Source organism: Phaseolus vulgaris, chromosome 3, assembly GCF_000499845.2.
Source record: "Phaseolus vulgaris cultivar G19833 chromosome 3, P. vulgaris v2.0, whole genome shotgun sequence".
NCBI lineage: Eukaryota > Viridiplantae > Streptophyta > Magnoliopsida > Fabales > Fabaceae > Phaseolus > Phaseolus vulgaris.
In genome coordinates this window covers 36852189-36874421 of record NC_023757.2, presented here as the reverse complement: position 1 = coordinate 36874421, position 22233 = coordinate 36852189, and the positions used below count along the sequence as shown (strand labels likewise).

At 34.0% G+C, this 22233-nt stretch overlaps 4 protein-coding genes and 1 non-coding gene across 5 annotated transcripts; 2 read left to right on the top strand and 3 right to left on the bottom strand.

Annotated features, from left to right (window-relative positions):
- The first annotated feature begins 1666 nt into the window (after positions 1-1666).
- Positions 1667-8473, top strand: LOC137807417 (autophagy-related protein 11). Its single transcript, XM_068608051.1, has 5 exons — positions 1667-3684; positions 4078-5761; positions 6503-6723; positions 7440-7653; positions 7865-8473. The coding sequence occupies exons 1-5, from the start codon at positions 2741-2743 to the stop codon at positions 8261-8263; spliced, it is 3462 nt and encodes a 1153-aa protein (XP_068464152.1). The 5' UTR covers positions 1667-2740; the 3' UTR covers positions 8264-8473.
- A 3275-nt stretch (positions 8474-11748) lies between these two features.
- LOC137807415 (large ribosomal subunit protein bL35c) lies at positions 11749-14630 on the bottom strand. Its single transcript, XM_068608050.1, has 3 exons — positions 14295-14630; positions 14099-14215; positions 11749-12018 (listed from the first exon to the last, which is right to left on the bottom strand). Exons 1-3 carry the CDS (start codon positions 14529-14531, stop codon positions 11941-11943), a joined length of 432 nt encoding a protein of 143 aa, XP_068464151.1. The 5' UTR covers positions 14532-14630; the 3' UTR covers positions 11749-11940.
- A 78-nt stretch (positions 14631-14708) lies between these two features.
- Positions 14709-14792, top strand: TRNAL-CAA (transfer RNA leucine (anticodon CAA)). Its single transcript has one exon. It is a non-coding gene; the product is annotated as a tRNA-Leu (tRNA).
- Positions 14793-16307: 1515 nt separating this feature from the next.
- Positions 16308-18200, bottom strand: LOC137807413 (uncharacterized). The gene is made up of 3 exons (XM_068608048.1): positions 17861-18200; positions 17591-17757; positions 16308-16722 (listed from the first exon to the last, which is right to left on the bottom strand). Exons 1-3 carry the CDS (start codon positions 18081-18083, stop codon positions 16669-16671), a joined length of 444 nt encoding a protein of 147 aa, XP_068464149.1. The 5' UTR covers positions 18084-18200; the 3' UTR covers positions 16308-16668.
- A 1052-nt stretch (positions 18201-19252) lies between these two features.
- LOC137807414 (nuclear pore complex protein NUP43) lies at positions 19253-21985 on the bottom strand. Its single transcript, XM_068608049.1, has 5 exons — positions 21280-21985; positions 21004-21073; positions 20220-20457; positions 19872-19945; positions 19253-19554 (listed from the first exon to the last, which is right to left on the bottom strand). Exons 1-5 carry the CDS (start codon positions 21888-21890, stop codon positions 19501-19503), a joined length of 1047 nt encoding a protein of 348 aa, XP_068464150.1. The 5' UTR covers positions 21891-21985; the 3' UTR covers positions 19253-19500.
- Between the last annotated feature and the right edge of the window lie 248 nt (positions 21986-22233).

Here is a 22233-nt window from a genome sequence, read left to right as displayed (position 1 = left end):
CGCTTTTTGAATAGAAGTTGTCAATGGTGTGTCAAACTTTTTGTGTCCATGCAAAGTTGTCTACCGTAAAGACAACTTTGAATATAAGTTGTCAATGGTGAAGACAACTTTTTACAAAGTTGTCAACGATGAAAACAACTTCTTTATTATGAAACTTAAAAAAAAAAAATGAAACAAAATATAATGTTTGTGATGATTTTCTATACACTAAAAAACAAATATCACCTTCGTAGTTGAAAATTTGACTTATCATAATAAATAAAAATTGAAATAATTATATTAAATTATATTCAATTCCAACACAATATTTATTATATAATTCAAGACTGTAACCTTGAAAAAACATCATAATAAATTATATAAAAAACACAAAAAAAACAAACTAACTTCAATTAATCTAAAATGTAAATACACTTATACAAAACTTACATCATGATCATAATGAATATCATAACACATTATTTGTTGAAAGAAACTTATAACAACCACAAGTTATATTTGACACAATCTACCATAGAGAATCCCAATTATATTTCTTATTGCATCAAGATAAACGGTTTTTTGAAAGATCCATAATCAACTACAACTCCCAATATCATAGGAGTTCTTTGCATAACAATACTTCAACTGAACATAATTAGCTTGAATGATATAATCCATATTGCACATTTTTTTAAACATTTTATAATAACTTAATTTAATTAATTAATTTAAATTTTTAAATAATAAATATGACAACGATTATAATTAGCTTAAATTAAATAATATAATTTTATTTTTATTCATAATTATAATTATAACATATTTCATATAATATTATTAAAATTATAAAATATATTACCATATTAAAAATAATATTATCATTATTATTGAATATATTATAACTATTATTATTACTATAAAGAACATTCTACCAAATAAATAAATTTCCTATCATAGTATATAAAATCAAAACTCATATATAACGTTTAATTATTTAGTTGATTGATTTGATCGGAGTATATATTCATTATAATCACCTCAATTACTATAACTATATGCAATATAAGTGTATGAGTAAAAAAAATAAAAAGTCAGTGATATTTAGACAAAAATAAAAAACTAAATACAGTGATACAACAATAGAATATTGTTTATAATGTAAAATAAACAGTCGTAGTAGACACCTTATAAATTACATAAAATTTAATTTTATTAATGGAGTGTATAAATTTTTGTATGATTAGAGTAAATAGGTACTAAGTTCTAAAAATAAATGCAGTTGAAAATTATTCTAATTTATTGGTCAGCGCAAGCTAGAACGACAATATTTAGTTATTATAATAATTAGTTATTGCGTTGTGCTTAAGTTGACAGTGAGATTTTATTTCCTTAAAAAAAAAATAACAGAATTTCTTTTTTCGGATACATGAACAGATAGAGATTTATGTAAAAATATAAAGAACAGATAGAGTTATTTGCTAAACAAAGAGATCCAAACAAAATAGCGTTATTATTACCTTAACGTTTTTTCGGGTAAAAAAAAAAAAAAACTAACAGTAGTCGGTGCAATATATCTTAATCTTTGCATAACCATGTTAAATGATTATGATGGCTAAAGTTAAAAGTGATCAGTTATTAAATGCCGATTACGCTCTATAATTCGATGTGATATATATAACAATTCAGTACAGTGTCTGCTTTTTCAATCCTTCCAAACGTTGAGGCAAGAGAGAGAGAGAGAGAGAGAGGAGAGAGAGAGCTTCTGTTATGCGAGAGTTACTTCCCGCAGAAGGTTCTGTGTGGAATCTATAAAACAAAGATGGGGAAAAGAGAAGAATAAATGCATAGGAAGAGAGAGAGACGGGAAGAGAGAGAAACGGTATAATTTTAAATTAGTTGATGCAGTGATTGATTTCTAAGAAATCATCAAAAGGGGGGGTTTCGTGGTAGCCTTGTTCTTCTGCTTAGCCGAGATTCTGGAAAATCAAAATCTCCACGTAATCTTCTTCTAACCATCTTCTTCTTAATCACTCCAAGATTTTCGCCATACCCTTTTCCCTCAACAACCAAACAGACTCTTCTGTACTTCTCAATTTTGTTATATATGCGCTATCACTTGTTGGATTCTCACTTTCCTTCACGAACCGGGTTCCTGGTGGGGTGTAATTCGGGTTTTTTCTTCGCCCTTGTTTTTGGGGTTTGATAGCTTCGTCTCTTTTGGGGCATTTTCTTCATTGTCGCCTTTTCACAACGATAAGGGGTGTTTTAGTCTCGGCCTCGTTGATTGTTGCTCACGTGGGTCTGTTTTCCGAGTTGGGGTGCTTCTAACTAGGGTTTTCGAGGGGATCCGAGGTTAAAGTTCGTGTCTTTCCGCGAATATCTCTGTTGGGTATGTGCAAAGTTGAGCTGTTGTTGCAGTGTTAAGGGCTGAATTGATTCATTAATTCATTCGAAAATTTAGCGTAAAATTTGTTTGGTTGTTTGTTTTCTTCTTCCGTTGGTTGGACTCTTTTCCGGATACAGTAATCTGAGAATTTATTAGGTTCCTAATTGTCCTTGTTCCTTTTCTATAAATTTTATCGGGTGAAGTGTAAAATTGTGTGGTAAAAAAAAGGTTATGCTGGATTTGCCTTGGTGTTCTTCCGTGTTTAAGCTATTGGTGGGGGTGTGATTTGAACCCTTTGTTTGGTTTTGATTGGTTTAATTTTTTGGTGGAGAAAGGGATTGTGATTCATTCTTGCGTCGATTGGTGGAGAAGATGAGTGGCAGCGTGTCTGGAAGTGTAGTCCATCAGAGCCAGTTGCTTGTTCATATTGCTGAGAATGGACACTCTTTTGAGTTGGATTGCAATGAAAACACACTTGTTGAGGCAGTTATGAGGTCTATTGAGTCTGTTACTGGGATAAATTTCAGTGATCAGCTTGTTCTTTGTTTGGATATGAAGCTGGAATCACATCGGCCGCTATCTTTGTACAAGCTTCCATCTGAGGAGAAGGAGGTGTTCATATTCAATAAAGCAAGGCTTCAAAACAATTCGTCGGCTCCACCGCCGGAGCAAGTTGATATTCCCAGTCATTTGGAGCCTCCATCGCCGGCATCCTCCCATGATCCACACCCTCTCGATGATGCTTCAGATCCTGCTCTGAAGGCTTTACCTTCTTATGAGCGGCAATTCAGGTACCATTATCATCGGGGGAATGCTATTTATAGTAGTACTTTGATGAAATATGAGCATTGTAATAGACTTTGGAGAGAACAGATGGTCCAAGAAAGAGCAGTGGAGGTTGCAAGGGGTAACCTGGATCAGTATTATCGAATGATTAACCAAAGCTATGCGGATTTTATGAAACGTTATATGCAACAATACAGGTTGCATTCTGATCTTTTGGTGAATTTTGGGAAGAATGTCGAGAAACTAAGATCCATAAAACTCCACCCTGCTTTGCAAACTGCTAATCGCAAATGCTTACTGGATTTGGTCAAGGAGGAAAACTTGAGGAAGTCACTGGAGAATTGCGCCAGCTCCCACAAGCAGTTTGAGAATAAAGTGTCACAATTTAAGCAGACTTTTGGGGAAGTGAAGCGTCGGGCGGAGGAATTATTGTCCTCCAGGGCTTTCTTGCCCATCAAGAACGTAGAGCAAACAATTAAAGAACACCAGAGATATATAAATGAACAAAAGAGTATCATGCAATCTCTGAGGTAAGTTTTTATATTAACATTTTTCAACTATTTTTTGTGTGCTGTCTTGTTGACGAAGGATCGAAGGTTAATGTGTATACCAAGTTTGATAAGGCATCCTGTTTTTAACTTGTCACTTCTCTCATGACTTCATTATTCAAAATCTGGTTCTCAACTTGTCATATTTTGTGTTAGCACTTAGCAGGCCTGAAATAGTTAAGCACCATTTCTGCAAAGTTCTTTATCCATTCCTTGTTGATTATTTAACGTGTACTTAATGGAATAATACTTGCTGTACTTAATGATTATTGTAATTTGTAACTTAATTTATATCACTTGTCTTCTGAGATATTTTCATCATGTCAAATGTTATCAGAACATCTTATCAATTATATTTTTACGGGATTTTTGCAGCAAAGATGTTAACACTGTAAAGAAACTGGTAGATGATTGTCTATCCTCTCAATTGTCTTCCTCACTTCGTCCTCATGATGCAGTTTCAGCCTTGGGTCCTATGTACGATGTTCATGATAAAAATCACCTGCCCAAAATGCAGGCTTGTGATCGTGCAATTTCAAAGCTACTAGATTTTTGCAAGGAAAACAAGAATGAAATGAATACCTATGTGCACAATTACACACGAAACATAACTTACGTTTCTTATCTCATCAAAGATCAGAAGCTACAGTTCCCTGTTTTTAAAGAGGCAATGGCTCGTCAGGATGGTTTGTTTGGGGATTTAAAGTTGTTCCATGGTATTGGTGCAGCATACAGAGCTTGCCTTGCAGAAATAGTGAGACGAAAAGCTTCAATGAAGCTGTACATGGGCATGGCTGGGCAAATGGCTGAAAGACTAGCTATAAAACGTGAGGCCGAGCTTAGAAGACGAGAGGAGTTTTTGAGAGTTCATAGTTCATGCATGCCTAAAGAAGTATTAACATCTATGGGATTGTTCGACAGTCCGAACCAGTGTGATGTCAATATAGCTCCGTTTGATGGTAGTCTGCTTAATATTGACATATCAGACGTGGATCGTTATGCTCCTGAATATCTAACAGGAGTAACTTCCAAGCTGGAGAAGCTAGGAAGCTTTAAAGGTTCAACTGCTTTAAGTAGTGATAGCTCTCATTTGACTGAGGATGTAGATATTGCTGCTGACTCAATTGAGAGATATGATTCTGAAGGCTTGCCAGATGGCAGTGAATTGATTGAAATTGCTGGAACCTGCAAGATGGAAGTTGAGAATGCAAAACTGAAAGCTGAGCTTGCTGGTAGAATAGCTTTAATATGCTCACTCTGTCCCGAGGTAGAGTATGAGTCATTGGATGATGAAAGGGTGAATAATATAGTAAAAAATGCTAGAGAAAAGACAGAAGAAGCTTTGCATTTGAAAGATGAATATATTAAACATATTCAGTCCATGCTTAAGATGAAGCAGATGCAATGTATGTCATATGAGAAACGAATTCAAGAATTGGAGCAGAAATTGTCTGATCAGTATATGCTGGGGCAGAAAAATTCCAATGTAAATGATGTGACTGACTTTCCCCTTGTGGCTGGGAAGGAAATAAAGTCAGAATCTATCAGCGGGGAAGCTCACATGCCTTCTATATCTACTTCTGAGCCCATGGATGAGGTTTCATGCATCTCAAGTTCCTTGGATGCAAAGCTTGGTTTGTTTACAGAACATACTGGTAAAGTGTTAGATGGGGTGGATGAAAACATGTTGGATTCCTCTGGAGTTCAGAACCCACAGTTGGACTCATCTATGATGGAGCATCATAGGGAAGAAACACAAAGTGCTGATAAAGATAAGAAAGACAAGATAATTGGACAATTAGGCATGTCATTAACACACAGTTCTACTGGTGAGAACATGCCCGTGTCACATGACCTTGTACCTTGTGACTCCACAGTTTGTCAAGATTCGGAATCCAATGTAAATGATGATAATGTTTTGTTGGAACTACGAAGTGCACTTGCAGATAAGTCAAATCAATTGAATGAAACTGAAACCAAGCTTAAAAATGTTATGGAGGATGTTGTTGTGCTCAAAAGGGAGCTGGAAGCAAGTAAAAAACTACTTGATGAATCTCAGGTAATTGTGGAGTTGAATCATACCCATCATTTTAGGGTTGCAATTTTTTTTTTTAATTCTGTTTTGTAATTCTCCTAAACTATTTATTATTTATCTGTTTATTGATATCTCTCACTTTGGCTATTTTAATATCGTTTTTCAGTTTCTAATTTCTGTCCCTGTTTTCTTCCTTCGATTCATACATTACAGAAGCATGCATTCTATTGGTTATTCTTCTGAAAGGTGTTCAAAATTATTCTTTCAAAAACCAAATAAAGAATTTTTTTTATCATTATATTGCTGTTGCCTTGCGACACCACTTTCTTGTTGTATTTTAGTTTCAATAGATCCATTAAAATGATTATAGATGTATTACTAATAGCAAATTTCCCAAGCAATTTATGCATTAATTTTGTTGTTCTATAATGCCATGCGGAGTTTTAGTTGACTCTTGGCAGTTGGCAAGAGTCTTCTGTAGATACATGTTTTAAATCTGTTGGGTATTTTGGTAAAAAGAAACCAAATTAAGTTTCTTTATTAATCCTTTTGGATATTGGATTTGAGATGAAGTTGAATTCGTATGGTGAATTGAGAATTTCGTTCAAAGCCTTGTGTAGGATTAGAAGGATATTGGATGAATGAAGTGTACATGTTGATTTTTTTTTTCCACAATGGCTAAGCTTCATTAACTTAATATACAGTGTTGGTTCAGTATTGTGCTTGCCTTTTATATTCTAATGTACTTTTCCACTTTCACTACAGATGAATTGTGCTCACTTGGAAAATTGTTTGCATGAAGCAAGAGAGGAAGCTCAGACACAAAAAAGTTCTGCTGACAGGAGGGCCTCAGAGTATAGTTCACTACGTGCATCTGTTATTAAAATGCGCAGCTTTTTTGAAAGACTCAAGACCTGTGTTTATTCTCCCGGTGGTGTGGCTGGTTTTGCAGATTCCCTACGTAATTTGGCGCAGTCTTTGGCCAAGTAATTTCCTTAAACTATGCCCATTCCCAAAGATAAAACGATTTATTTTATGGTGGTAGACTTGTAGTGATGAACGCAACTTTTTCACTTATTAGAATTTGAAATAAGGCCCATATTTTAGTACTCTGTTTCTTTTCGACTCTCAGATTTTCAAAAAATTTTATTTCTATTTATCTGTCATTTATGAAGTTCAAAATTACATTACTTATTCTTTTATCGATTATACCTTTATGTCTTCTAATTTTTAAGTGATTTACACATGTATTTATTGTGTGTGGTGCGGGGGAATAGGGAAAGAGGTAAAATAGGAATTTATACAACTATTTTATTAAAATCAAGAAATTTTATTGTATTTCTAAGTTCATGCACCTTAAAAGAGTTAAAGAAGAACGGAGGGAGTAGTAGAAATGTTCATTCATGAAGTTTGATGGTAATGAGCTTATCTATAATAGAGGAATTCATTCCGCAATCACATTGATAGTTTGACGTTTTGAGAGTTTCTACAATTGAGTAAACAGTTTTCGCTCCTTTTGTTCTCTTGCTTGGATGGGATTCTGATATAAATATTCCCAACAAATGTCCTTGTTATTTTTCATGAAATGGAGAAGATTCCAGGCCTTTGTTTTAGACTGATGTGCTTTCCAGTAATATTTTATATTCATTCTCAATGAATTGCGACTAAGAAGGATGATTGGAACATTTTTCTCTTTTTTCAGTTCTGCTAATGACAGAGATGATGATGATATTGCTGAGTTCCGAAAATGTATTCGTGTCTTGGCCGATAAAGTCAGTTTCTTATCTAGGCACCGGGAAGAGCTGCATGAGAAGTACTCAAGAACGGAAGCTGCTAATGAACAGCTTCGGAAAGAATTGGAGGAGAAAATAGACCAGGTCAAAACTTATTACAATAAGCATCAACTTGAGAAACAGGTGATTTATTATCCTCAGTTTACGGTAATTATTAGCTTCTTGTTTTCTTAACGTGACAGTAAAATGTTTGACCCTTCGAGATGATGAGCTAGTTTTTATCTACAAACCAGTGCCTGATGATCACTTGATTGCATGGATGGTTTTTTACTGTATTTTCTACCCATTTGAAAATTCTGGATTGAGTTATATTCTGCTTGTGATTTTTGTACAGGCAAATAAAGAGAAGATTTGTTTTGGTTGCCTGGAAGTTCATGAGATAGCTGCCTTTGTGCTCACTTCAGCTGGCTACTATGAGGCAATTACCAGGAACTGCTCTAATTATTACTTATCTGATGAATCTGTAGCCCTGTTTGCAGAACATCTTCCAACCAGACCTAACTACATTGTTGGACAAATTGTGCATATCGAACGCCAGATTGTGAAGGCGGCACCGCCTCGGCCTGAGCATGATAGGGCTGATAAATTTACCCCTGAAAAAGGGACTGACTGGTTGACCTTGAATTCAGGATCAACTCCAAACCCATACGGTCTCCCTGTTGGCTGTGAATATTTCCTAGTGACAGTAGCCATGTTACCTGATACCACCATTCATTCATCCTCTCCTTCCTGATCCTGCTTCATCCCTGGCAGATTAGACGTGATGGAAGAATTCAATTGTACATAAACTACATTCAAAGTCCAAATGCTCTTTCATTATGGCTGGTTTAACCATTTGTACAGCTGATAAACCAATTTAGTTTCAATCTTCCTCTGTAAATATTTCAACCTTTTATGATATTTTGTATAGATTGTGAATATTATTTACAACTTTTTATTTGGACTTTTGGTGCTCTTTTCCAAAAATGATATTTTGATATCTAAAAAGAAATTTAATTTAGAATTCATTTTAATAATGTTATATATATATTAGTATTTTAAGATAAAAGTTGAAAAATATAACTAAACTATTAATACTAAATGTTAAATGTTTCTTGGTGGGTGAAAGCTTTTTTCTTTTTTTGCAAGAAGTACTTTTCAAATCCACTTGATTTAAGTCGCTGTAACAATGCTCTTTCATGGTTATGGTCAGTGTTCTGAAGCCACAGTTCCCCCCACCTAACAAACCTAACAACTTATTGCCATATAAATATCTCCAGGTGGCACACATCTCAGTCTGATGACATTCCTTTAATATAAAGTCAGGTACGAGGATATCCACTAACCTCCAGTCTCAAGTATGATAAAAAGTTGATTCACCATAAAAAGTAGTTAATTTAGTTGAACAAATTTAATTTAAAACTTTTACATCTCCAGTACAATAACCATTGAAAATAAAGTTTTCATAAAAAGTTGCTCTTATGATAGTATTAAGTTAAAAAAAAAATTATTTGTTTATATTGAAAATCAAATTTTATATTTGAAACTGAAGAGAGAAACTTTGTAGAACAAACCTTGAGATAATAAGACATGTTTATACATAAAGTGAAATTCATTTATCTTCTAATACAACATACCTACCTTCCAGTGGGTTGTTAAAAAACAAGAAATAATGCAAATCCCGGATTCTTACACATGATATACGCACGATTTGTTTACTGTTGAGCTCACATCCACACATCAGAAGGCTGAAAAGAATATACCTGTGTTTGCTAGCCTCTTCATCACTAAAATCTGATGTTGTTTACCATAGTGTATGCTTTCAATACACAAACACACCAATAATTCAATGAAAATGAAAATGAACATTCAACCAAACATGTGTTTGTATCATTGTATTGTAAAAGAACAATCAAAGTAGCTTATATGCAGAGGCATGAGAATAAATTACAGCTAGTCAACGAGCTAGGTCCCGTATCAGAACAATATGCCTTAAGTGCCATGATATCTGACCACTGGATTTCCATTTTGCTCTTTAGTTCACCTTCAAGAACTTCCCAAACTAGCTTTCGTTTAGCAAAGTAACATTTTGCCAATAGCAAGAACTTCACAAAGAGATCCTTGATTTAAAACTCAATGAAAATAACACTTTCCTAAAATTCTTGATACACGTAGTTAAATATACCTCCCACGAAGCAATTCTTAAAAGCGAAGCTAGGAAATTTTAAGCCTTAAGCTTTTCGACAGAGCCTAAGACTTCCCTTTTTGAAACCGGAGCTTAAATTTTCATTGTGTATATTTCAATAAAAATATTCCCTTGAGAAAGCTTCATCTGTATGAAATGTAATAGCAAAGGGTTCTTCCCAGTGGGCTAGGCTCATCAAGTAGTACTGGGGCGGAGAAGCGGAAGATGTACTATTTTCCATTGCTAAACGATTTTAGAAACATGCACAAGAACAAAAGGAAGTTATCAAAGTGAGCATGAAATGCTGAATCGGATTACAAATCGAAACGTTCGTATATCGCAAAAACCCTTAAAAAGTGAGAAAAACGCGGAGAAGATCAAACCAAACACGAGAAAACGGAACTTTTGTTTTAGTTGGATTGGGTTCGCAATTCGCGGAAACACAACAAAACATTCTTCATGCTTCTGAGGTCCAGCGCGTGCAAGTGATCAATGGCGCGTGAATCTTTCAGCGCGGGAATTTTCGAGATCTTTAAAATATTTCTTTATATCTCTTCCTAAAATTTAAATTATGAAGTCTTTTTAAGATCACTTTTAATTAAGATGTTAGAGTAAGATATATTAGTAAAACAAAAATTAGATTAGATATTATATTCTACGTCGTAAACAAGATTTTGAAAAGATAGTGCAAAATATCAATACGAGAAGGAATGGTGATGGACAAAGAAGTATGGTATATGTACTATCAAATCGTATTCCTTTTTAATCATTTTCTTTTTTTCTGTATAAAATTCTCAGAGCTGTTTTTAAGATAGAGAAAATATGGGAACGGCTTTTATATTTTATTAATTGAACATAACAATAAAATAGATATTATTTTCCGTATTTTCGCAAAAAAAATCCGTACCGTTTTGCTGATTAAGGAACGGTACTCCGTGCATCATAATTTTTTACTATCCTTTTTTATTAATGATATTTTTTGGAAATTTTATTAATGATTATTATTTTTTTATCAATGATCATTAACTATGCATTTTACTTTTCAAAGCATACCACTTTAGATGATAAAATAAAATGAAAATTAAAGTTATCGGCAATAAGAAAGCTTAATTTGATATCTTCAAATGAAATTTCGTGTATAAAAAAACAAATGTACAGCTACGCAAACACACATTTGACTGGGATTAATTAAAATTTAAAGAACTTTTAAGAAGAATGCTAGAAACATTATTTTTTATTAATTAACTTTATTAAAAACTTCAAAATCAAGAAAGAATCTTTATACTGAATTTATAACGTTCAATGAATCTCAATCAATAAAAAATATATATTAAAAATATAATTGGATACTTTACATGAAAGGAAAAACACAGTACCCAGGTTCAAGTTATCAACTATATTCCTCGTTAAAACAATGATGAACTGTGTATGACTTAAGTTTTACTTAAAAAAAGCTAGCTACACCATATTTTGCATCATTATTAGATAGAATTATTGAGTAAATTCCATCTAACAGTAAATAGTATTTTTAAAAGAATGTATTAAAAGTAATTTTGTTAATATCCCTTGTCAATGATTAGCAAGTATGCAGTTTTTTTCAAGATCCTTCATTACATCGTAAAAAAAGAAAAAAAAAATCAAGATATAAGCAAGAAGCAAGCTTAATTTTTCTTTAGCAATAACCTGAATTAGAACTTCATGCAAAAAAAATTAAGAAAATTGCACATCCTGAGAAATTCACTTATCATATTGTAAACTAATAATTTGAAACCCTAGAGTAAAAACCCGGAACACCTTGTTTCAACTTATCAAATATGTGAAGTAAAAAAATGCTAGCTACACACTTTAACCACTCTTCATTATTAGATAGAATTCATATGATAGATTCCACATACATAAGTATATCACATAACAGTAAATAGTAATCTGAAAACAAAGTAATGTAGAGTAGTTTGTTAATATTCCTCATTCTACTTAACTCACCAAATAGATTATGATGCTCACATGATTTATCACGGCTTGCCAAACAAATGCAGAGAAAAAGTGGAAGATGGTAAACAAATAGCAATACTGGGATGTCAATAAATACCAATTGTTACATGACACAGGAAGGTGAATCACATTCTGAAGATACTGAAGTCTCAATTAGCCAAAACAAACTGTATTCATTTGAAAGCAGATTGGAGGCGTCACAATTCACGACTAAACACAGCTAGGCTTTTGACTCAGTTTTACAAACACGACATCTATTTAGCATTTCTGTTTACTTTCAGATATGGCAAGGCTCCGATTACGTTGTCATAGTCGCTCCTGCTGACCGGGTGCTGTGCAAGATGATAAAAAGATTAAGACACGAGAAAACCAATCCCATAATTTAATAAAATAGTCCAAATCCTAGCCAAAACTTTTAGTAAAAATAACTCAAGGTCAACAAGCATAACAGCTGAATCCAGCTGTTATTCTAGAAATTCAATTGCTGTTGAGATGGATATGGATTAGGTAGAAGTCCCTAGTTCAAGATGAGAAGAAGCCCCATAGGATTTTCCTAATCAGTGTGGTATTCATTTTATCTCTTATAAAGTAATAAATTCAAATAAGCAACGGTAATATTAGTTCAATTGATAATTTCAATCAGCTTATAAAGTTGCATACTACTTCACTTTCATGCATGCAATTTATGGATAGCTGTATTCACATTAATTTATCAGATAAAATTGAAGAAGTAAATCTTTGTTGATATTGGACAAGAAAATCGTGAATGCTTTGTTAAATTAGGATTTTGAAATGAGTACAGAGCATGTGCAACTTGGAATAAACTGCTCAAGGCAGTTCAGTGACAGTGACTGAGACTTTGGCTATGCAAGCTCTGACTTGGAGGACAAAAAAATAATCAATGACATGCTTTGAATATCAGATGCTCCAAAAGGCTGTTCATCATACATATCATCAAGTTGAAAACTATGTTACAATCTCCAAATTTCAATTATACACTACACAGAACACTCAAAATAAAATAGCTACTTCTGAATAGAATGGCACCTTTGCAGAGTTTTTTACAACATCTCTACAGAGGAAATTTCAGATTATCATACAAACAATGATCAAGAATGCTAACAACTGAATGACATTGATTAAAGAATTAAATATGGAAAGCTTTGACAGGGAAGTGTTAGGAGTGCACCCCTCGCCCCCATCATGACTTCTTATAAAGCTTTCTTTTTATTATTCCTTAACCAATTCCCATAAAGCACTCATTAGTAGGACTCTACAATAATTTTCTGACAGAAGAAACCCATTACAGACAAAGTCCACATGTAGGAGACCCAAGAAATAAGCATTCAAAACTTGAATTTGATATTTGGTGAATGTCCCATTGCACAAAATTAGAATTCATCAAGAAAAAAATGGATTAACATTTCATAGAAAAGGGAGGGGGAAGGTTGAATTGAGTATTTTTGAACTTATTAGTTGTTGCAAGCTCTTTCTTCCAAAAAATTGACGCATAAGATAAAATTTGCTTATAAACATATAGACATTGAATGCAACAAACTACCATATGACATCCATTAAATAAGGATGAACAAAATGCATGAACTGAACTGAACTCTAAAAGTGGTTCATAAAAACTAGATTGAACTGTATACTTGTTTAGATGAAATAAACTGGACAATATATTTTGAGTGAACTGGACTCTAAAAGTTTTTCAGAAAAAACTAGATTGAACTGTATACTTGTTTAGAAGAAATAAACTGGACAATATATTTTGAGTGAACTGAACCAAACTAAACTATTTTGAATTGTTTGAACTATTTGAATTATTACCAATAAACATATTTTTCTCAAAGCACTTATAACAGAAGAAAATAAGAAAGAAAACAAAATAAACTTCTCTACTTCTCGTATTAACTTTTCCAAAAGAAGATTTTTAATTTATATGTACCTAAGCCATAGTTTATGGAGAAGGTTTTGTTCTTTTTATTTATTTATTTCTTTTATAAGTATAGATGGGAAACAGTATCCAAATATATATCTAATCTTGAGTTTATCTTCTTGTGAAATGGGAGAGCATATTAGAAGACGGAATTGACCCTCCAATTTTTGCTTTGATGTCCCAAAAGCAACCCTATTCTTCTAATCTCACAATTAAAACCAAAGCAAAGAAACTAGCAAACACACTAAGGTTGTCAAGTTCTAATGAAATGCGGTCCAAACAAGCAAATCTAACACAATGCACAACCAAGCCCAAAGGCAACTAGGTGAACAATCTAACCAGTCATTGGCCATCACAGAATCCCAGAGAATTCACTAAAAAGGGGTATTGAAAAGTGCGATGGGAACATTGAGTTGATTGGTTTAAGCAAGGAGAAAGTAGAGAGGAGGATAATACGATAAACATGATCTAACCATTTTGGAGAGTCGTAATTTGCGCTTGGTGTTCTTCTTGACAAGCAAATGCTGCTTGCCAGCTCTTCTACGGACAATTTTGCCACGCCCCGTCACCCGAAACCGCTTTGCCGATGCCTTAATCATCCATGAACCAAATTCAATTTCGAAAAACCCCAATGAAGTGGGAAAAATAGAGAAAGAGAGAGAAAGAGACCTTGTGGGTTTTCATTTTGTAGCCCTTAGCGGATACAATGGTGAGAGGGCGAAGTGTTGGAGAGAGAGGGGAAGGAGCTGTGCATAGCTTTTGGCGAAGAAGTGGAGCGGAGATGGAAGCTGAAGAACTAAGGTTGAGTAAGTTGGTGTTGTTCAATGCAGGGAATCGAACTGAAGTGTAAGAGAGACGAGTGAAAGAAGAAGAGCAAGATAAAAGTCCCAAGGACACAGTAGCCATCTTCAGTGTGAGGTGAGGTGAGGTTCGTTGAAGCCAAAGTTCTGGTTTATGGATAAAGAAGTTCTACTCAATTTTTTCTCCCTCACATTCACCTCATCACAATTTCTTTTAATTTATAACTTTGTAATATTTAATAGTTATAAATATATACATTATTTCATCACATTTGACAACAAAGTCAGGATGGCCGAGTGGTCTAAGGCGCCAGACTCAAGTTCTGGTCTTCGAAAGAGGGCGTGGGTTCAAATCCCACTTCTGACATTTCTTTTTGTGATTTTTCTCTTTCTTGAAAGTGTAGATCATCGTGTATTAAAATAAATATGAACCTATATAATTTGATGTTTTAAATATTCTTTAATCAAAATTAATAATGTAATTTTTTTTAACTGGTAAAATAATACATTTTACTTAATACATAGTTGTCAATTTAAGATTAGTATTATAAAAAAATCAATATAAACTTCTTAAATGTTTTATAAAAAGCACCACATACCCATAAAAAGCACTAAACAATGCTTGAAAGACTTGTCTCCCACAAATCAAAACTAAGAAACTAAAATGAGTTAGACTTGTACATTTTAACTAAAATTAGAAAAAGACAACACCAAATCCAATTCCGCAATAGGAAGGGTGTATCTTTAAAAAGAGAAAGGGAAAGAAAGGAGTGAACTAGAGTATTGAATTGAAGGGAAAGTTGAAAAAAATAAGAAAAATATTTATAAAATTTCAAAAACGATAATTTTTATTCTTTCAAATTTCTGTGAAGATATTTGTGAAGAAAGTTGTTTTTTTTTAAATTAATTATATATAAATTGATTATATATAAAATTTATATATTATATAAATATAAGTATAATACTTAATATATATTTTTATATTATAATAAAATGAATAATTATAATAGTAAAAATAATTTAAAATTTAATAATTAATATATATATATATTTTAATTTTAAATTGTTTATAATTATTTTAAATTTAAGTCATTCATAAACTTTCATACCACCAACACATCACTCAAAAACTTCGATAAACTTTCTTCATAAATGTAGACTAATATTTCTCAATCCAAAATTTTCCTTTCAATCACTTCAAATTCTCTCACTTAAATTTTCTCCTCAATCCAACAAAAGTAATTAAAAGATGCTGAGGGAGAAAAACAAGATAAAGGTCGGATAAGGAACAAAATCTGACAGGCATATCGCTTAGCTTAACAAAATGCAAACATTCCCCTCACACCCAATCGTCCAGGGGCTTCAAATGACAAGGAATGGTTACAAGATTTTACATTTATGCATGGAATTTCAAGAGGAATGAATGGTAGTACGTGCAAAACTAACAAAACCCCCATGGAGTACGATATTGCATTGGGTATTATAACGTTACTCTACAAAAGCATGAAAATATGACTAATTATACTGGACAAATATCATTATTAGGAACACTTTTTTCCCGATGGAAACTCTCAACCAGCTCCATTCTGTCATCTTTATAGGCATCAGTCCCGGCAAAGAGAAAAGTTGTCTAAAAGCTAAGGAATTGTAAACAAATTATAATTCTGGTCATAGTTCACAATGATGTCTGAGTTTAAAAGAAAATTATAATTTTTAAATTTGAAGTTCCAGCCTTTTCGCATGCTGTCAGAACTCTTCCCTCCCCAGCACAAAAACATAAGTTGGTATAACATAGTTAATATGTTATTTCCAAGTAAAAAATGAAGTTAATACGAGTTCACAATAGTGGAAGGTACGGAATAGAAAATGTAACGGGGCAGACTTCCGAGACACAATACTTTTCATTCATAGAATCATTCACAAGCTACATCACCTGAGTCTTCAAACTCCTGTTCGCTTTTCTGCATCCAAATATTGAACTCCAATGGATGTGGATACTACAGGTTGCCTCCTTCTAGAAAGAGACTAGACATGACGGGCATTTGCAGACAGCATGCTTTCGTAAATGAAGACAAATAGTATTAACATAGAGAAAAATGGATAGTTTTCTGTCAAAGGGGAAGCACTACAGTAGATTTGAATAATTGGAGACAATGAAAATGAAAAACTAAAAAACAAATATTACAGCTCTAAATTGAGTAAATTAAACAGATACAGCATCTCATAAGCAGTGTAGTCCATCTCTAGAGTGCAAAAGATGACGAAGATAAATCCTCAGGTGTCACAGGATCATGAAGCTGCACCACAAGCAAATATATAGTAAGGATAAGGTAAACTTAAAAACCTTGGCAGTTAACACTAATTTTTCTATTTATAATATCTTTTGAATGAATTTATTTGTCATATGCTACTATTAGATGCAATGAATGGGATACACACAATAATTGACAAACAACAAAACAGAATCATTTAAGTACAAGTCTCTTCGTTCCCATCAACATTTTATTTACTTTAAATTTTGAATGAATTTGCTGAAATTCAAAAGACAGTGCATGAAGAAGGGCCATAATTTTAGCTTCTGGTGGTGCATCCTCTACCCAACAAGAACTTCCATGCCTAAGAGACTAAGCCGCTAATACATGGGTTACCTTGTTCTCTGCCTCCTAAGTCCTAGCATGCAAACAATTTAAGTTTCTAAACAGAGAGGACAAAGTTCTGGAATCGGAAATTAAGAGAGCAATATGTGTGTCTGGACAATTCCTTTAGATAATCAGGTGGAGACGTTCCAAGTCCAAGCTACCAGCCTCCACAAATGACATCCAAGAAGCAAAATCCCCTTAACGTCTACACAAGTCACAACTCAACAAGATTTAGGCTAACACTCGTAACTAATTTCTAGATTAACATTGTATGATTGGAGACAAAATTTTGAATGATAACTACACTTTTTTGCAGCAGACCTCACAAGATATAATCAAGAAGCAATTTCCCACATATATGGCAAGCAAATACACGCACCCCAAATGTTCCAATGCATAATGAAGAAAAATAACACTGAAAAATTCATCATTGTACAAGTAGTAAATACTGAGTTTTGATCTAACCAAAATGTCCAATAACTAAATCAAACTACCGCACTCCCATAGTGATTCAGAAACGACTTACAGCTTTTGCAACAGTAAGCCAATGAAAAGCTCGGAACATTTCATCGTTATGGGAAGGAACGTAGTCATGGTTCCAATAGGTTATGTCCTGAAAAGTTGCTTTGGTGTCCCAAGAGTTCGAGTTTTGTTTAGAGGATGCAGGCGAAGTTTTCTTAGCCAAAACAAAACCTACAGAGCCACACACAGGAGCAGAAAACATTCATTCATTTGCATCATTTTTTGTCAACAACAAAAAACGGTTAAATTTAACAAATAAATATGAGAGAGATACCAGAGTAACCCTGAGGAAGTTGGAGAGTGGTTCCCTGGAGTAACCTTCCTCTGAAATGCGCTTCTTGTAATGGCAAACCTTCGTCAGAGACGCCGTTGTGTTTGGGTTTGAAGTAGTGTGAAACGGAGGCGGGACCGTCGTGCTTGACGCAGCAGGGGAGTTGATGAACGCGGCCGCTCAGATCTTCTCCGTGTGGCTTAAGATCTACAGTGGCGTTTTCCATTTCGGCTTTTGCTCTTCCAATCCACACTCTTTGGATTCCCTTCAGAGAGATACAACACTGGACGCGCCTATTTTGATTTTGCCGCTAAAATCAAACCCCAATTTTTAATTAACATTCTTTCCTCTTCCTCTGTTTTCCCCTCCTCTTCTTATTCCCTCCCAAATCAAACAGGACTTAGCCAAAATTAATTAAAGTTAAGTTACTTTAAGAAAATCAAATTAGATGAGTAATTTAAAAATAAAATTAACAAATTGTAGTGAAGTCTGAAACTAAAAAAATTAAAATTAAAATACCACTAATTTTAATATAGTGAAAAAAAGTTCGAATAAGTTGAGTTTGTTATATCTTGCTCTCAGTTGAGTTGAATAAGTAGTTGTTGCGTAATTAGGAGTGATTGGTTAAAAATTTAATATATTTTTAGAATTTGAAAATTATAAAAAAACACGGTACAAAAAAATAAATTAAAAATATATTTCATAATTCATAGATAAAACTTAAAAAAAAACAAGACTAACCTTGTATAATCAGTATTCTTATCACATAAAATTCAATAAAAATATAATACATATAATCACAATCTCACTTCCAGTTTAAAAGGGAAGAGCTAAATAATTCAGGGCATTCAAGCTATACAACAATACTATCACTTTCATTTATTTAGAATTCAACAAATACATGTAACATGTTACTGCTATCACGAATTTATCTTCCTTACTTTATTGGTTTGTTTGTTGCAGATAATATGGAGTAAAAAGGAAGAGATGGTGCAGAAAATGGGTGGGCTTCACATCAATTTCTTGGAGAAGAATTCACAAGATCAAAAAATGAAAATATGTAATTCAATTCTGTGCGTTTTCATTCTTTCTTCCAAACATAAATTAAAAAAAAAAATCCTCGTGTTCACCTGCGCATTTCTTGGAAACATCTCATTTCAAACGAACAAATAAATAAAAATCCAAAACTCGGATACCTTGCTCTTCAATTATTTATGATGGTAATTGACCTGACAGGGCAAGTCCATAAAGGAATATCATGCATAAAATAAATTCAGCTTTTGCTCAACTTAAGGACACTCTCTAAAGAGCACTGACTATGGAATTGCAGTTTCAACTCTTGTTTTATGTGATCAGGTTAAAGCAGTGACATCCAGGATAAATATCCCACCATCATTAGCAGCAACGGAATGCATTCTAGATAATTCTGGTGACAGTAGGAATTGCTTCTATGAGTCACTTTTACGAATGCTACATATTGTACAATCCCAAAATCCATTTGCGTGCAAATGGCTTTACAGAAGGAATAGAACATTGGAATACATAAAAAGCACAAATAGTCCGTTAAAAGCTCCACTCCTCGTATCAGTTGCAAACTTATCCTTTTTGAAATTCAAGCCACCAAATGGTAGAAACTCTGAATGTTATTGCCTTGTCAATATGGCCACTGCTTCCCATTCTAAACTACATATCACATCCTGCATAGTAGTCGTATACCATCAGAAAGGAAGTTCCCACTTACATCTTTTACTCACTTTCTCTTTCTAACATTTCTATTTTATTAATTTTAACAAAAACCATTTACAATGTGTTTGTTTCTCCATTTCAAAAATCCTTGGATGCCAATCCAAGGATTTGGTTTCACACTTTCCTAGCAACCAAGGATAGGTGTGACAATGAAGAAACAAGCACACCTGATCTATTTGTAAGAAACGAAAAATTAAGAGCTAAAAGAAATAACAAAATAATTCCGTCATAATAGTAATGCAAAGAATATTAGCTGTCAGCGACTTACAGATGGATTATGTCGATCAATATCAAAGCTGTTGATTGCACAAGCTTCAGCTAGAAGCTCAACAGGTTCCTCGCCTATACAATCAGACATCACAGAAGCACCAAATGTTAGCTTAGTTCAAATTACAAAATTGCCACTTCATTTTTACTGTTTCCTGTACAAATATTAGAAAACTGAAAACAAAACGAAAATAAGGTGATATTTTTGTAATTAAAAGCAAAATATAAGCAATGAAAACAGAACATTAAGAAAAAAATAAATTGTTCCTAAATTTTCTGGTTCCACTGACTTGTAAACAGACCGTAAATTGCACTTTAACATGCTGCAAATTGCAATGAACATGTATACCTTGCTCAATCACAGCGAGAATTCCATCCTCTGAGCAGATCATGGAAGGTAAGATCCGGGTTGATGAAGTGTTTGATTTTATGCAACGGTCATACTGAACCTCCCAAACCTCACTTTCAGATATTGACTGGACCATAGAGTTGCCAACCCCAGTCCCAGCCCCTGCACCAGAAAGCATAATTGGCTGTTGCTGCCACCTAAGATCCCAAGCAAAAACAGTACCCAAGGAGCCACCAGCCTGAGAATATATTATAATCCCAGAAATGTCAGCGGCATACAAGAAAAAGCACTAAGCACCTCTAAGGCTCCAAACCGCCAGTTTGATTTATTAAAATCTTATACAAAAAAAATCAACTATCATTCATTCTTTTATTCATTTATGTCAGAGCAGTTGTTAATACAGAAGTGAAAGACTGCTGATCAAAAAAAAAAAAAAAACAGAAGTGAAAGACAGATAACAGCTCCCATAATGTCATTAAACCACCCTTAAATTTTGTTAGATCGCAGATAAAGCACAATAACAAACAAGACATCATAGAAGTGCATTTTAGTTGTCCTGGCATTATGCAACATTCATAACTTTAGCAGGATAATACTTGTATTCATTCAACTAGAAGTATACTGCTGAGCATAAAGAAACAACAGCATCAGCCATCAAATGAGAAAAAACTATATCTAAAAACCAAAACTATCCCCCAGCTCTTTGCATGAACATTGACGAGGCATGTATTTGTTATCTTATAATCAAATCCACAAAATAACAAGTGGAATACAAGCATCTCACCAGACAGGTGTGCTTCCGTGATGGATGAATGTCAATGGAGTGCACAATCCCTGAACTCATTTTTTTATCCCTGCAAACATAATTACACAACAACCATCAGGCAGATTTCTAACACAAAGTAATAAACTTCTATATGTATATCATCACACACACGTTTAGCCTATGCTGAACTAGTAATCATTGGAATTCAGAAAATGTTCAAGAGAGCCACGGCATCCATGCTCAAATCACTGGTGAAATAAATGCGCTTCCACTTCGGTAACATTTTTCTCTTACCAGTTGCCCTTAAAATTAGAAACAGGTCCTCCCGGTTTCCGTTGGTCCCACCACTGAAGGCTGAACCCGTAACCACCGGTAGCAAACTCCACAGTCGAGGCCCACCTCGCCGCAGTGTACGACACCAAACCACCGCTATCATACAACCTCCGGTAACTCAAATTCGAATCCCCAACACCAACCAAGTTGACCTTCCCATCCTCCCCGGCGGTGACGCACTCGACGCCACCATCCATTAGGTCGACGGAAGAAGCGGGAACAGAATGCAGCGCGCCCTCGGGAAGCGATATCTCAGAGTTGAGCGAGTCGTCAGAGGGATCGGCGAAGAGGAAGTGGAGAGAGCCGGCGGCGGTGGAAGCCACGATGAGGGGTTTCCGAAGGAAGAGCGAGGTCTTGAGAGAGGAAATGCGGGAAGGCAAGGACCATGAGAATTGGGGTTGGAAGGAGAAGGGGTTTGGGGTGAGAGAGTGGATTTGGATGGAGGAAACATCGGAATCAAAGTCAAATAGAGCTAGAACCGCGAATCGATCCAATGGAGATAGTTGAGGAAGCCAACGGACTGCGTCTACGTATTGGTATTGGGGGAACCTGTGTATTGCCGTAGCTGCCATTGCCAGGGTTTCTCTGCAACTGTATCAACCCGGTCAAAACCCAAACCCAGTGTTTAGTTTTCTTCTACAAGTGAATATTTTACACAAAAATTAACAAATATAATCAACATTTTATACTTTTTTTATAAAATCTACTATGTAATTTTTAATATATTTTATCTTTTATATTTAATATTTTGTAATATTGTAAAATAACAATTAAAATATAATTTTTTCAAATATAAAATAAAATAACCCGGAACTTATTTTACAATTTTCATTTTCTCATAGTTTTATGACTTTTAATTATATGAATTTAAAAATATGATAAAAGAATTATGATAGATAACTACATTGAAAAAAA

What these genes read in the sequence shown, in the direction of transcription:
- LOC137807417 (XM_068608051.1), top strand. Translation starts at nt 2,741, where the DNA reads ATGAGTGGCAGCGTGTCTGGAAGTGTAGTCCATCAGAGCCAGTTGCTT. An exon ending in AGTATCATGCAATCTCTGAG is followed by an intron (nt 3,685 to 4,077) that starts GTAAGTTTTTAT and finishes GGATTTTTGCAG; the next exon opens with CAAAGATGTTAACACTGTAA. An exon ending in AACTACTTGATGAATCTCAG is followed by an intron (nt 5,762 to 6,502) that starts GTAATTGTGGAG and finishes CTTTCACTACAG; the next exon opens with ATGAATTGTGCTCACTTGGA.
- LOC137807415 (XM_068608050.1), bottom strand. Translation starts at nt 14,531, where the DNA reads ATGGCTACTGTGTCCTTGGGACTTTTATCTTGCTCTTCTTCTTTCACT. An exon ending in ACAAAATGAAAACCCACAAG is followed by an intron (nt 14,216 to 14,294) that starts GTCTCTTTCTCT and finishes TGGATGATTAAG; the next exon opens with GCATCGGCAAAGCGGTTTCG. An exon ending in AATTACGACTCTCCAAAATG is followed by an intron (nt 12,019 to 14,098) that starts GTTAGATCATGT and finishes CATCTTGCACAG; the next exon opens with CACCCGGTCAGCAGGAGCGA.
- LOC137807413 (XM_068608048.1), bottom strand. Translation starts at nt 18,083, where the DNA reads ATGGAAAACGCCACTGTAGATCTTAAGCCACACGGAGAAGATCTGAGC. An exon ending in ACTTCCTCAGGGTTACTCTG is followed by an intron (nt 17,758 to 17,860) that starts GTATCTCTCTCA and finishes GTGGCTCTGTAG; the next exon opens with GTTTTGTTTTGGCTAAGAAA. An exon ending in GGCTTACTGTTGCAAAAGCT is followed by an intron (nt 16,723 to 17,590) that starts GTAAGTCGTTTC and finishes CTTGTGGTGCAG; the next exon opens with CTTCATGATCCTGTGACACC.
- LOC137807414 (XM_068608049.1), bottom strand. Translation starts at nt 21,890, where the DNA reads ATGGCAGCTACGGCAATACACAGGTTCCCCCAATACCAATACGTAGAC. An exon ending in CACGGAAGCACACCTGTCTG is followed by an intron (nt 20,458 to 21,003) that starts GTGAGATGCTTG and finishes ATATATTCTCAG; the next exon opens with GCTGGTGGCTCCTTGGGTAC. An exon ending in TCTCGCTGTGATTGAGCAAG is followed by an intron (nt 19,946 to 20,219) that starts GTATACATGTTC and finishes CTGATTGTATAG; the next exon opens with GCGAGGAACCTGTTGAGCTT.